The following is a 12,453-nucleotide window of genomic DNA, read 5'->3' as shown; positions in this document are numbered from 1 at the left end:
ACATTGCAGTTCCTGCCGACCAATCGTTTGGCTTTATCATGATATTTCAACTTGCCGTGGATGCCCCCTTCAATTCATGAAACGCGGCATACACTAACTAAATCGGTTACAATTTTCCGTTTCAAACATGTCCATGAGACAATTTCCTCGGCGGATGCTCTGTCGTCGCTCGCCAAGTTTAAGGCTTGGCTGATGCGCTATTACAGTTAATAAGCGTTCTATTACAAATAAACGTCGGGATATTTCCTATTAGAACTCCGAAGTACCTCGAAGTATGTGTTTTTCGTACAAAACTCTGTTTGACTCATTACTTATGGTGTGGTTTTCGTCATTCATGTATCTGTTCAAGGTCAAGGTTATCGAAACATCTAAGGACTTCGCTCCATCATGCAACAAGATTAACCTTTGATTGTGAGGTGGCAATTGTCAGTTACCATGTCCATCAAAGTAACGGGTTTTCGACATTTACTCAGCTGGTTCTTCGCGATAGTTACACGGTCAGTTTCATCACCTTTTTTCACCAACATATTTCCCATCAAACAAGCATCGGATTCCTCGAGGTTCTACATGCGTTTTCAATCCGTGGCCAACGCCAACTCGTTCAATCTGCCCCGGCGTCGTCGGTCCAGGAAGCTCTTCTCCCGATGCCTGTCATGTGGTGCCGTCGTCGTGACTCTCTACATTGAGCTGTGTGGGTCCCTTGCGCTCAAGCGAACGTTATGGGGTCGGAATTTCTCGGACGTGCAAACGACTTCGTATGGAAGCACAGCGATCGCCAGGTTTGTAAACACTAAACCCCCCACGCAAGACTCGGCGTCTTCTGCAATTATTTTCCTCGATATCGCGAAGTCGAGGGGGGCAGTGACAACGTGGAGGAATCGACCGACAAGATGCTAGAGACTGTTATGACGCTCTTGCGCCAAGGGGGCCTGGAGCTAGTGCGCGCGCCATCCTTTTCCCCGGCCACGCTGGTGGTCGATTGCACGTTTACTGGCAACGTGGACACCTCCACCCTTCGAGGTATATATATACTTTAATTGCGGGAAGGCGCCGCCTTGTTGATGGATGGTACCGTAGTCCACATGGTCGACGCGTTTCGAACCCAACTGGTGACGTACACGATGCAAACGTTGCGAGCTGTTCAACCACTGGTAGGCGACTGGCAACCGACTGATCAAAGGTCATTTTCACCACGTCCAATGGTTATTCGTAGATACATCAAGATGAAGCATGCGTGCTGGTTGCCACCCAGTGGACCAACCTGACGGCATTGCGAAGTAACCCAAGCGGGGGCTCTGAGCCATCCGTTGAGCCGACATATGCCATGCAACTGGGGTCCCACCCAACACTAGAACGTGTGGATGTTGTGGAAGCAGTCTGCAACGCTGTGGAGTGGACGGTGCGCACACAAAACGGCACAATTTACGATGTGTTTGGGATGCAGGGCGTGTACTTCGGACGCGGCACCGACGATTTGACCATGTCGTTGCCCGGTCATACGATGCAGTACATACATGTTTCGTACATAAGGACTGTTTTGTATTCCCCCCCACTAACCACGAAGATGACTCTGAGGTAGGTTCATGTGGGCACGAGACCATGCGTCAGCAATGGACCGACTGACAACCATGACTATATTGCACCAAACCACCATCTCGCACTCGTTTGCATGGATTCAGGTACTGTACAACATTCGTTTTCGTTGAACTTTGATGTGGTTGGTGTGCAGGCGTTGGTGGTGGTGGGTAGTCAACTTGGTGGTGACTGCTATTGTCGTGGTCAGTCAAGTCCGAGCCACTGGAGATGTCGTGTTGCCGCAGGTGTTCCCCGCTGTCCAGCGTACGTTGGCTAGTCGGTCGTGGCTGATCTTCGTTGCCATGACATGTGATCGTTTCTGGGGGCTTCGCATCTTGGCCGTCCGGCACGGGTATTCTCGAGTACGGCACGTCGTCATACCTAGTTAGCCAATTCTTTACACGTTTATTTTGTAGCTGTATCTGTGGCCTGCCATGGACGACCCGACCCTCCGAGCCAACTTGGTGACGTGGTTCATGGCGCTGTCGTCGTGGCTAGCCCGTCGTTTTGGTATCAGCCTGTCTCCCATGGTCGTCCTCACCATCTTTTGCACGTGCGAATACTTTCAATCCGCGTTTTTACTGTCGTTTCCAGCCGTCGATGCGCATTTTCGCACCATGTACAAGCAAGTACGTTACCGCAATCTTAAGACTCCATCGTGCGAGACACGTCACGCACATACTGCGTGGTTAGAACCAACTCGCGAGTAGCAGCATCCATGGATGGAGCCTTCCCACACGATCGTACGGAGCGTTGCGCAACATGCCGTGGTGGATTGTCCTCCACGATATGTCTTGGCTTGTCGTGGCGTGCATGGTGCTTGTGGTGTACTTGGTTGGAAATACAAACATACAATCAATCAGTCGCTCTTTCAAACCAACTCTCAACGAATGCCCCGAATAGATTGCCATCAAGGCCATGGCAACCGCGGCCGACGCGCGCCAGCTCTCATCGCGCCGGTCGAAACGGCGAAGTGCCGTGAAACCGCTCAGCTTTGAGCAGACCGTTGCCAACGTGCACTTGATGCATTCAAATGTGACGCCGTCGTTTCGAGCCATCTTTCTGGCTCCCCATCAAGGGCTTGTCGAGCCCGTGGACGATATTGTGGGCACGACCGACGCCAAGATACTGCTCTTGAACGGGTCGTCGTTATGGTGTGCGGGGTGGGTACGCCTCAACGACGACTACCTCGTCCGCGTCGAAGCCATTCCGGCCTTGGTGGTCAATTTGGTCTGCCACACTACGTTCTTCTTGGCCTGTGGCGCCAAGGTATGATGTAGGTTGTAGTAACGTTAGTAGTGCTTTGTCAACGCAGAGTATACTACTAGTTTATCTGATGTATGTATGTAGGTGGACGACGGCCGCCTTGTGCATTTCGAGTGTTTGTGTGTCCAAGAATTGTCGTGGCGAGACTTTTTCACGCTGTCCATCGCACACGTCAAGTTGCCTCGACGGTTCAAAGGACTGAGTTTGCGAGACGAAATCCCCTTGACACATCGACCCAAGCTAGCCAAAGACGACTCGGATCGAAAGTCCACCCATGTCGGCAGTAGTCGTGGCCTGTCTGTGTTCGAAGTCACGGGGTAGTCTATATAGCAGCTGCTCATCTACCAACTGGTACCCTGTCGAAAACACCCAGCTACACTTGTCTCCATCCCATTTTCAATGTGAGGAGCCTACGACATGATGATGATGATGACCATGCACTTGATGGATGGGTTGCTTGGATCGATCTAGCATTTCATTGGCTCACCAACCGTCGCGAGTTTGATCCATCCAATCAAAGTATAGTAGTACTCAGACACTGAATTTTACCATAGTACATGTAGCAATTTCTAAACTTTGCTGTACTAGTATGCAATTTACAATTTTTGGCCTCCACGTATTAGTAGAAAAGTAGGAGCATCGCGTGACCGTACTTGGACGGTCACGATCCAATTCGCCACAAATGTATGCGATCTCGGGCCACTTCAATCCGGCATTGACAGAAAACATGCATGCCGAAGGCATCAACCATCCCCATCATCATCCCAACCACGGCACGATCTTGATGCATAATCACAATAAAGCGACGTCTGTGCATGTACACTGGCTTCTCAGTTGCGCCGGTGCTATTGACACGGGGGCAGCGGATTCACCAAGTCGGACAAGGCCAAGTGCCGAGTCGACAACTGTTTTCCCACGCGCGAAGGCGTTGTGTGGCCCATGGTGGGGGCAGGCAATGCAACGTGAATGGATAAACGTCCTGGCTCGGCATGACGGGTGCTGCCAGCGCCACGGTTCTCAACGGACGAGCCCTTGGCCTGTACGACTCCTTCCCGGCCCACCATTCCGCCATGACAACGTACTCTACAGCGAGCCGCTGCCGTATGTTCTGTGGAATCCCGACCATCCCAGCAGCCACAACCAGGGCCGCCCAATACCTCAATCGTTAACGCCACCGAATGACAATATCGGGAAAGACTACAACGACTGAGATGTCTCGCTACTGGAGATGTACTCGTTGCAGTAGTCACGAGTGGGTCGCGCCCGTGGCAATAATAATGTTGTCTTCACCTCTGTACATTGGATCTTCGTCTCGTCAAAGTGTACATGTTTTGCGCTAATCGGTTTGTTAGCACAGTTCAAACTATTAATAAATGTTACTACACCATTTTGCAGTGACCTTGGTGTGCCAAATTAAATGGGTACATGACTAATTTTATCGGTCACACGACCAAATATATCAGGCGCACAGCCAAATAAATACTTCAGGCATTCGTCCAACTTACCTGCAAAATGGTGCTAGTATGCAAGAGCCACTCAGTCCTTTCACCGAAACGTTTCCTGCATTGTTTTGATCGTAAAAGACCATTCAAAATGGAACGACGACTCATCCATCATGCATTCACCCAACCAACCACCCAACTAACCGACTGTTTTGACACTGTCTTTATAGCGTGAATTTCAACTGGTAGGACAAACCAACCACACTACTTTCGCGTGCGCCCTTGGCGTTGCTGCAGTTGCTCCATGACGCCAAACACAAACGCGTCAAACTCAGACTTGAGCACCCCCGGGGATTCGTAGTTGGTCTGGATGGTTTTCACGCTGGGCGGCAAGTTCACTTTGCCCCTGGTGGCCGCCGCGACCTTGCCGTTGGCGTGGGCAAACACAAGGCATTGCGCTGGCTCCAACGCCGCGTTCTGGACAAACCACTCGTACCAGAGGGTCACTTCGCTTTCGTGGACGTGGCTGTCGGGGTTGTACACGATGATCGTAGCGGAGGCGTCTTTGAGAATCGCGGGCCAGCAAGCTTCGTACACTTGGTCGCCCGAGCAGTCCCAGATTTCGACGCTAGCTTGGGCGCGTCCATTCGTCTTTTCGCACTCGAGAACCCTGACAACAACTTAGATTAGCATCAGGAGGAGAAGGGATGCTGCATCGAACGCACCGAACGCCCACCGTGGGTTGGTACTTTTCCTGGTTGCCCAACCGATCTGTGCTTTCGCTGAGAAAGTTTGCAATCTATGTGCCGACGTGGACGATATATGCGATGAGAGACGAGGGGGATATGTATTACCGCGGACTTGCCGCCTTCCTTGGGTCCCACTACGAGGACTTTTAGTGGCGGCGCCATGATGATGATGATAATTGTCGCGAGAGCGTTTTGGGTTGCGAGTTGTGTATATATATTCGCGACGGTTCACATTGGATCTTTAAATACTGCAATATGATAGGATATAATTCTTAAATATTAACCAATAGACTACGACATATCCTCGATCCTTGTGAAATCCTCGACGTGGCAACACCTGTTAAAGTTGCAATTTCTCCTGCGCTTGAATTTCTTGGACAATTTCTTGGGCTGTGGGCCGCAACGTCGGATCAAACTCGATGCATCGGAGGGCTAATTTATGCAGCCACGGGGGGCACGTTGGTGAAAACGCGGGCTTGATCGCGCCATTCATGACCTACGACAAATATATATTATATCTCCATCATATATATATATATAAATATACTAGTGTCTGTACCTGAAACATGATGGTAAAGTTGCCCAGCTCTTGGCCTTTAGGGTTGGTCATGCCGTAGTACGGCACCACGTGCGTGTCCAACTCGGAGAGAACCTACAGTAGTTTTATTTTCACACTATTTGGAGGGGCATATGTAAAGTAGCAGCAGCGTACCATCCCGAATGAATACACGTCCGCTTTGACCGAGTAGTACTTTCCCTTGAGCACTTCAGGCGCCATCCATCGATATGTGCCGACGGCGTTGCTCATGGATTTCTCCACCACTTGCCTCGCAATTCCAAAATCTCCGAGCTTCGCGGCCATCGATTGGTTTAATAGCACGTTGGGCGCCTTGACGTCTCTATGAATGACCTATGTATAAGGACACCCAAACATGACGACATATAGTACCAAGAACAAAGTGGTTAAACAACGTTATAGTTACAGTATTTCTTGCCTAGGTTTACGTGAATGGTTACAAGTAGAATCAATAGCTTCAATAATATGAAACAAATATTGTGGTATATTCCGTAGTACAAATGTACAGACTCCACATCGAGTCAATCGAATGATCTTGCCGCCGAATCATCGACGCTATTAGAGCATCTCCAACGGTGTTTTTATTTCTATTTCAATTCGAAGTTACGGATATAGAATAGAAACTCTTGCACTATCCGGAGGGTTTGTTGCTATTTCACGCGAAAATAGAAATTCTGCAGGACGTAATTTCTAAAATATACGGATAATACCAAAATAGCAACCGTAAAAACGAAGTTTGACTTTAACCTATGCTTTCGAAATAGGTTAGAATTTACCGTTGGAGATGCTCTTATGGGCTAATCCAATTGTGAGTGGATTTGATTGGCTCTTACAGAAAGAGCAAGGATATTCAACCAATCAGAACTCCAGCGTAATTATTCAATATATTGATGAGACAAACCACGTAGTACAAAGGAACATGAATACGGTACTAGTAGTGTACAGAAGAATCGACTGAAGTGTTTAGCCAATCCGATGGCAGGAAACCATGGTCAACATATAATTAGTGTGTGACATAAATTAGTGTGTGATTCCACTCACCACAGGACAAGACTCTTTACATACAAAAGCCAGACCAAAAATTTCAATCGATCGATTTTGCAAATCTGCACACACAAAGTTTAGGTGCAATATACCTGTTGGTCGTGGAGGTAAGATAACGCAAGCGCCATGTGCCGCGCGCATGTCATCTTTTGCGGCCATGAGAAGGACGCGGATTTCTTTGGACCTGCTTTGGATTTGGCCAAGTACGATTGCAAGTCGCGCAGGTCCATGTACTCGACCACACACAGAAGGTCGTCCATGTCGGGGTGTGTCCACATGGCCCCGACAAAGTGGACGAGAAACGGGCTATGGAACCTGCAATATCCATCCTGCCATGAGAAGTATATATTCGAATGAACGTACCGAGTCATGAGCTCGATCTCCTGGACCAGCGATTGCATGTTCTTGGGGTTGTTGTGGTCAGGACGAAGGCGCTTGACGGCCACGAGTGTGTCGTGGTAATGCCCCAAGATAACCTCGCCGTACGTCCCTCGACCTAGCACGGCTTCCAGCAGCACCACGGGATGTGGCAACCGGTGCGCGTCCAAGATGCTCACCGCTGCCACGTCAACGTCGCCGCCAACGTCGGCATTTTGCACGTGCTTCATAGCGGCGGCAACAGTTTGGCCATCCGCGCTGTCTCCTTCTGGACGACTGCACGTGTCATGCTCAACCACTTCGACATAGTCGTCGTGCACGACAAGGTCCACCGATGGTTTTTCATGTGGTGGCGTCGTCGAGGATCGTGGCGACGGCTCTCGCCTCCTGCACCACCACCACATGGCCAAGATGAGCAGCACTAGGACACCTGCGATAGGCCCGACGATAACCGCGACGTTCGATGCGCCTCTGTCGACATCCTTGCCCGCCGCCAAGACGCGCTTGCCAGCAAACCAACTCATGCAACTGTATCCATCGTAATCAGGTGTGTAAACTCACCAATAATAATACTCCGAGTAACGATACAATAATCTATTTTATGTAACAGGATGAATGTATACTACTTCTTCAAAATACTCACATACAATAGTCAAGAGAGTTGACGTGGGCTTACGTTGTTGTTCATAGCAGCTGCACGAACCTGAAACCCCGAAACAATACTTCAGAAGTATATTGTGAATTCGCCATAAACTTCTGAACATCGTGTGGTTTGTCTACCGTATACCCCCCGCTTCAGTACCTATGATTTCTCTGGTTGGACCTGTACCGGTTTGGAACATATCCGCCAATGACGAACATTTTTATGGTTCAGGTAGGTATTTCTTGGACTGTGATCAGGTTTCACTGACATTTTTTCATAGGTGGGGTAATCAATATGGAATCACGCTGGAGTTGTCATTGGTTGAATATACTTGTCCTTTCTGTAATAGCCAATCAAATCCACTCATATATTTGGATTAGCCAATCGCGTCGATTCGTGATTCGACTTGGCGGCGAGATTTGATTCGACGGGGTCTGGAAAATTGTACCGAATCCGCAATACTGCGTAGTATATATGAATTTTCAGGACATATTCCCAATTCTGCGCGATTCATAAAACCGATCAAAACTCTCGCCGCGATGTTTGATTGGCTTTCCCCATTCCGCAGAAAGCACAACGTGTCCAATCAGCGAAGAGTAATTTCAGATTGACCAATGGGAGCGATTATGATCGGCGTGATTCGATTGGACCGAGTCCCGAAATTCGTACCAAATCAATACTCATAAATACTTCGAAGTGATAGTACGGTAACGTTAGACCAGCCCTAACTTATAAGGGCTGGTCTGCGAACATGCTTTTTGAAGTATCAACGCAAATACGACTCCTGATTGGCGAAAACGTGAATTTTTCCGGATAACACAATCTCAAAAGCAGGGATGATTCATGTCCGTTCCTGCTTAGCACGTTTTCGATAGAAATTAAGAAATATTTTTGATATATTTTCAAACTCCTCGAAAATAGTTTACACCCCTGCCTTAAAGCATGGATGGTTTTTCACAGACCAGCCCCTTAGTATATATATACTAAATATATCATGGTGTTCACGACTGAATATATATATATATACATATCCTTGGTATTTACTAATTAATTTATAATTACACGATGTTGTACGAGTCAAACGAACGGGCCGATTGCTGCTTTGGCTGCATGCTTAGAGTGTGGTGAAGCGGATGCTGGTTATGAGCAGATGTTGCTGTTGATCCTGAATGGTGGTGGTGGTGGTGGTGGGTCGGGTGATGCGACGATGTGCTACTGCTGGCGTGACCACTTGGCAGTGGCTTGGTTGTGAGTTCACCCAGTCGACGCGCCAGTAGCTCGTGACTTGTGTGTTTGTTGACAAGGTACACAAAGCGCATGTCCTGGAAGCGCGGCGCCGTCGGGTGTGTCCATGCGCGCAAGAGGGTGGCCGTGTCTCGCAGCACATGGCCGCCTTCTTCCAAGTCGCATACGAGTCTGTACATTTCTTCGCGGAGGCTAAAGTGCATGTCAAAGTCGAGTCCTGTCTCCGACGCGGCCGGCCGCAACGACACGGCGGGTGGCGCGGGGCCGGGCGGAAGCGGCGGCGGGGGGGACGCCGGCGGCGGAGGTGGCGGCGGCGCCGACGACGTGATGCTCTGGCTCACCACGTCTTGCAAAATGTCGAGCCGGTTGCGGCCTTGCAGGTGCAGCAGCGGCGGGTAGTTTTCCTGGTTGTTGTGCTTGTCATAATGTGGCGAATTGAGCAGCGTCGAGAGCAAAATGAGCTTGCTGTTGTTCGCAGATGGTTTAGCCGACATGAGCGACCCGTGCGGATGCCGAGGGTGGATGAGAGCGGTAGTGGCGGTGGCCACCGACGGAGGCGGGAGTGACGAGGCCACGGGGGCAGCGGGAGTATCGGGCGGGGGGACGGTGGTCTGGCTTCCTCTGGGCTTCTTCGCCGGTGGCTGTTGGAGAGGGGGGTCTTGGTGATGATCGGATTCCCCGCTGCTACCGTTGCCAGTGCTCGTGTCGCTGCTGTGGCCGCTATCGCTATCGTCATCTGTGGCGATGGGAGACGGTGACGGCGACTTCGCCAGTGTCGCAGCTGGAGCCGTACGGTGTTGTGGTTTCGATGGTTTCGACGGGTTTCGATTTGAGGGAACAGGCGCACTGGGACGACGTTTCGGGGGCGACGCGCCAGTGCGAGGGGTGGTGCTGCTTCGACCTGTCGGTGCCTTTCGCTTGGGCGACGATGTTCGGGCGACTTGTGTTTCCATTTCGGTCGATGGAGGTGGTGGGGGAATCGACTTGGCGGCGCCACGGAGCCGAGGGGATTTGGCCACACGCGAGGCGGCCGGTGGCGGGTCGACAGGCCCAGATGGTCGCTCCTTCTTCTTGTCGGTCTTGGTGTCAAGCTCTTTGGTCGTCGAGGACGATGTGGATGGACTCGACGGCTCCTTGAACGACTTGAGCATCGCCTTTCGCTTTGCCAACGCTAGCCGTTCGGCTTCGAGCTGTTTGTGCGACGGCCGCCCGACTTTTCGCTTGGGGAGTTCGGGTAATTGCACGAGCGACGACGGCGACAGCACGATCGTGTCGTCGTCGTCGGCATCATCGCCTTCGTCGTCACCGTTGTTGTCGTCGTCATCGTGGGATTCGTCTTCCGACACCACGAGCGCCTTTCGCGACGATCGAGATCGAGACGATGGTTGTTTCGTGGGTTCGACGGGAATGACGACGGATTTTGCCGATTTCGAACTCGTTCGATGCATCTTGGCTTCCTTGAAACACGATTCACACACGTAGGACGCGGCTTTGTACCGCCCTGTGCTCTTCACCTCGGGTAGACAGTTGATGTGGAACCATCGGTTGCACCCGTCGCACGCCAAGCTCTCGTTCACGCGCTCGTCGTCCATCTTGTACCACCCGTCAAAGCTCTTGCTCCACTTGACAAAGTGAATTTTCACGCTCGTCTCGGGCTCGTTTACTTCCATCACCACGGCATTGTACAGCACCATTTCAAACTCGACAAGCACGAGTTGGCCGACTTGCAGCCCCGCGTCTTCGTTGGTAAATTCCTTGCGACACCCGCCACACGTCACTTCGGCCCCACCGTCGTCTTTTTCGCACGACGGACACACCACGGACACTTCATTGTCGTCGTCGAGGGGTGAGATGCGTACTTTGTTCTTCTCGGCGCATCGCCGGTGGTATCCGTTGCCGCAGGTGTCGCAAAAATATTGGCAATTGGCCTTTCCGCATGCTGTGCAGGGCCGGGTCCGCTGTTTGTTCTGGATGAAGTCGCATACTTTGCATGCTCCCGTGGCGGCATCCACGAGAGAAAACTGGCAGTTTGGACACTCGTTGCGCTTGGCCATGGCTTTCTTATGGATCGAATAAATAGATGCACGGAGGGGGAGACTTGGAAGCGAATTTCAGGCGCGGAGATGAGGACGCGTCGATCTGCTTTATCGTCGGGAGGGTTGGCGGGCGGCAACCGATGTGAACGACCCAACCCACGACTGTCAATTTGAGGAATGGGGGCAGCTGTTTGATTCCCCAATCCACAATACTCCGAATCTTAATAATCCAGCTGGTTGAAGCATTCGAGCCCGATACTAAAGGCCAGTCATATCAGTTGAGTATTAAATATGACGGGTTTAATCGGCACCAAAGGTTCAGCCCGATCATTTTTTTGTTGCCTGGATATGAAGTATACAAATACCAAGCTCAGTTCAAGCCCAGAAATAATATTTTGGTGCAGTCAACTCAAATATTTGAAAAAGTACATGGTATTTCCAGGATCTTAAGCATTTGGCCTTCCCAACATCCGGATAACGACAACGCACGAGCCAATGAGAATTCGTGTTCTCAACGATACGACAGAAATCCATGGATAGTTATAGGATCTCACAATCAGTATTTTTCTGGTCCTCAAGCAAAAACAAAAAAAACGTAACTAAACGTAATGGCACCTTTGTTACTCGACTATTTGCACTAGAAATATATTCGTAATGAGGAATTGGAGGAAATGGGCTAACGATATACGCGACCGCAATTGCAATATGGGCGATGCGCATGCCACATCTCACTCACGCCCTCATACCGTATCGTCGTATGGCTCGGCGAAATTGCCCTCAATTCACATTTCAACTAACTTACTACTTGTTGCTCAAAAGGAGTGGATTTCAAATGTACGACTTTGCATATGTCTTGAAGCGTGAGTCCAGCTCCATTCGATCAAGCTGTCACAAATGGCAAGAATATTATTGTTTTGGTCGAGCGATTGCATCCATCGCTTTTGGCTAAAGTTGCTTGTTTACATGACGTCGAAACAAAACCTCTAGGAATACATATTCTCTTGTATCGCACCTGCAGGAATCCATACTATCAACCATTCGTGATTTTGATGTGGAGCGTGCAAGACGCGACGGACGCCGCCTATGTGCACGTGATGACAAAGTATGCGTGTCATATGATCTGGTTTCAAACCACAGATGAGAACACTATCTTACTAATGAGTCTGATGCAACCTCGATGTCGAAACGCCCGAGTTTGAGAGGACACTCACTGACTCGTTGACATGTTCTGAAGCGCTTCAAGCGCTTCAGACCTCCTATTATCGCACCTTGACAAGTCCTCCTAGTATTGCATCTGGACAAGTTCATATCAAGCTGAAATGTTAGCGAAACTACAGGCCTTGACAAGTCCTCCTAGTATTGTATCTGGACAAGTTCATATCAAGCTGAAATGTTAGCGAAGCCACACAGGTCTGTGGTGGTGCATGTCCATTCTTCCATTCATCACCTCCTCCAGATGCAGTACAGTGTCTAGCTGCAGGTCCTCGTTGCAGGTTCA

General features: G+C 50.1%; 6 protein-coding genes across 7 annotated transcripts; 3 read left to right on the top strand and 3 right to left on the bottom strand.

The window, feature by feature from the left end:
• Positions 1–890: 890 nt before the first annotated feature.
• H257_09184 (hypothetical protein) lies at positions 891–1,852 on the top strand (the record flags this gene model as incomplete). The annotated part of the gene is made up of 5 exons (XM_009835319.1): positions 891–1,020; positions 1,078–1,151; positions 1,214–1,506; positions 1,580–1,679; positions 1,730–1,852. The coding sequence occupies 5 exons, from the start codon at positions 891–893 to the stop codon at positions 1,850–1,852; spliced, it is 720 nt and encodes a 239-aa protein (XP_009833621.1).
• A 25-nt stretch (positions 1,853–1,877) lies between these two features.
• Positions 1,878–3,162, top strand: H257_09183 (hypothetical protein; the record flags this gene model as incomplete). Its single annotated transcript, XM_009835318.1, has 5 exons — positions 1,878–1,937; positions 1,992–2,204; positions 2,269–2,409; positions 2,479–2,844; positions 2,926–3,162. 5 exons carry the CDS (start codon positions 1,878–1,880, stop codon positions 3,160–3,162), a joined length of 1,017 nt encoding a protein of 338 aa, XP_009833620.1.
• A 361-nt stretch (positions 3,163–3,523) lies between these two features.
• On the top strand, positions 3,524–4,010 carry H257_09182 (hypothetical protein; the record flags this gene model as incomplete). The annotated part of the gene is made up of 3 exons (XM_009835317.1): positions 3,524–3,648; positions 3,705–3,803; positions 3,848–4,010. 3 exons carry the CDS (start codon positions 3,524–3,526, stop codon positions 4,008–4,010), a joined length of 387 nt encoding a protein of 128 aa, XP_009833619.1.
• Positions 4,011–4,435: 425 nt separating this feature from the next.
• Positions 4,436–5,235, bottom strand: H257_09181 (hypothetical protein). Its single transcript, XM_009835316.1, has 3 exons — positions 5,138–5,235; positions 5,009–5,082; positions 4,436–4,953 (listed from the first exon to the last, which is right to left on the bottom strand). Exons 1-3 carry the CDS (start codon positions 5,192–5,194, stop codon positions 4,548–4,550), a joined length of 537 nt encoding a protein of 178 aa, XP_009833618.1. The 5' UTR covers positions 5,195–5,235; the 3' UTR covers positions 4,436–4,547.
• A 55-nt stretch (positions 5,236–5,290) lies between these two features.
• H257_09180 lies at positions 5,291–7,555 on the bottom strand (the record flags this gene model as incomplete). Of its 2 annotated transcripts, none has more annotated exons than XM_009835315.1 (5): positions 5,291–5,528; positions 5,592–5,684; positions 5,745–5,942; positions 6,746–6,968; positions 7,017–7,555. In XM_009835315.1, 5 exons carry the CDS (start codon positions 7,553–7,555, stop codon positions 5,373–5,375), a joined length of 1,209 nt encoding a protein of 402 aa, XP_009833617.1. In that variant the 3' UTR covers positions 5,291–5,372. The 2 variants fall into 2 exon arrangements, with proteins under 2 accessions (XP_009833617.1, XP_009833616.1); XM_009835314.1 differs by having other exon boundaries at positions 5,745–5,931.
• A 1,114-nt stretch (positions 7,556–8,669) lies between these two features.
• On the bottom strand, positions 8,670–11,122 carry H257_09179 (hypothetical protein). The gene has a single exon (XM_009835313.1). It carries the CDS (start codon positions 10,971–10,973, stop codon positions 8,733–8,735), a length of 2,241 nt encoding a protein of 746 aa, XP_009833615.1. The 5' UTR covers positions 10,974–11,122; the 3' UTR covers positions 8,670–8,732.
• Positions 11,123–12,453: the final 1,331 nt, after the last annotated feature.

Source organism: Aphanomyces astaci (genome assembly GCF_000520075.1).
Source record: "Aphanomyces astaci strain APO3 unplaced genomic scaffold supercont1.22, whole genome shotgun sequence".
Lineage (NCBI taxonomy): Eukaryota > Oomycota > Saprolegniomycetes > Saprolegniales > Verrucalvaceae > Aphanomyces > Aphanomyces astaci.
This window is presented reverse-complemented; position numbering and strand designations above follow the sequence as displayed.

Coding starts and splice junctions, on each gene's coding strand:
- H257_09181 (XM_009835316.1), bottom strand. CDS start 5,194: ATGGCGCCGCCACTAAAAGTCCTCGTAGTGGGACCCAAGGAAGGCGGC. Junction 5,083..5,137: donor AGGAAGGCGGCAAGTCCGCG/GTAATACATATC, acceptor GTCGGCACATAG/ATTGCAAACTTTCTCAGCGA. Junction 4,954..5,008: donor CAACCCACGGTGGGCGTTCG/GTGCGTTCGATG, acceptor AGTTGTTGTCAG/GGTTCTCGAGTGCGAAAAGA.
- H257_09179 (XM_009835313.1), bottom strand. CDS start 10,973: ATGGCCAAGCGCAACGAGTGTCCAAACTGCCAGTTTTCTCTCGTGGAT.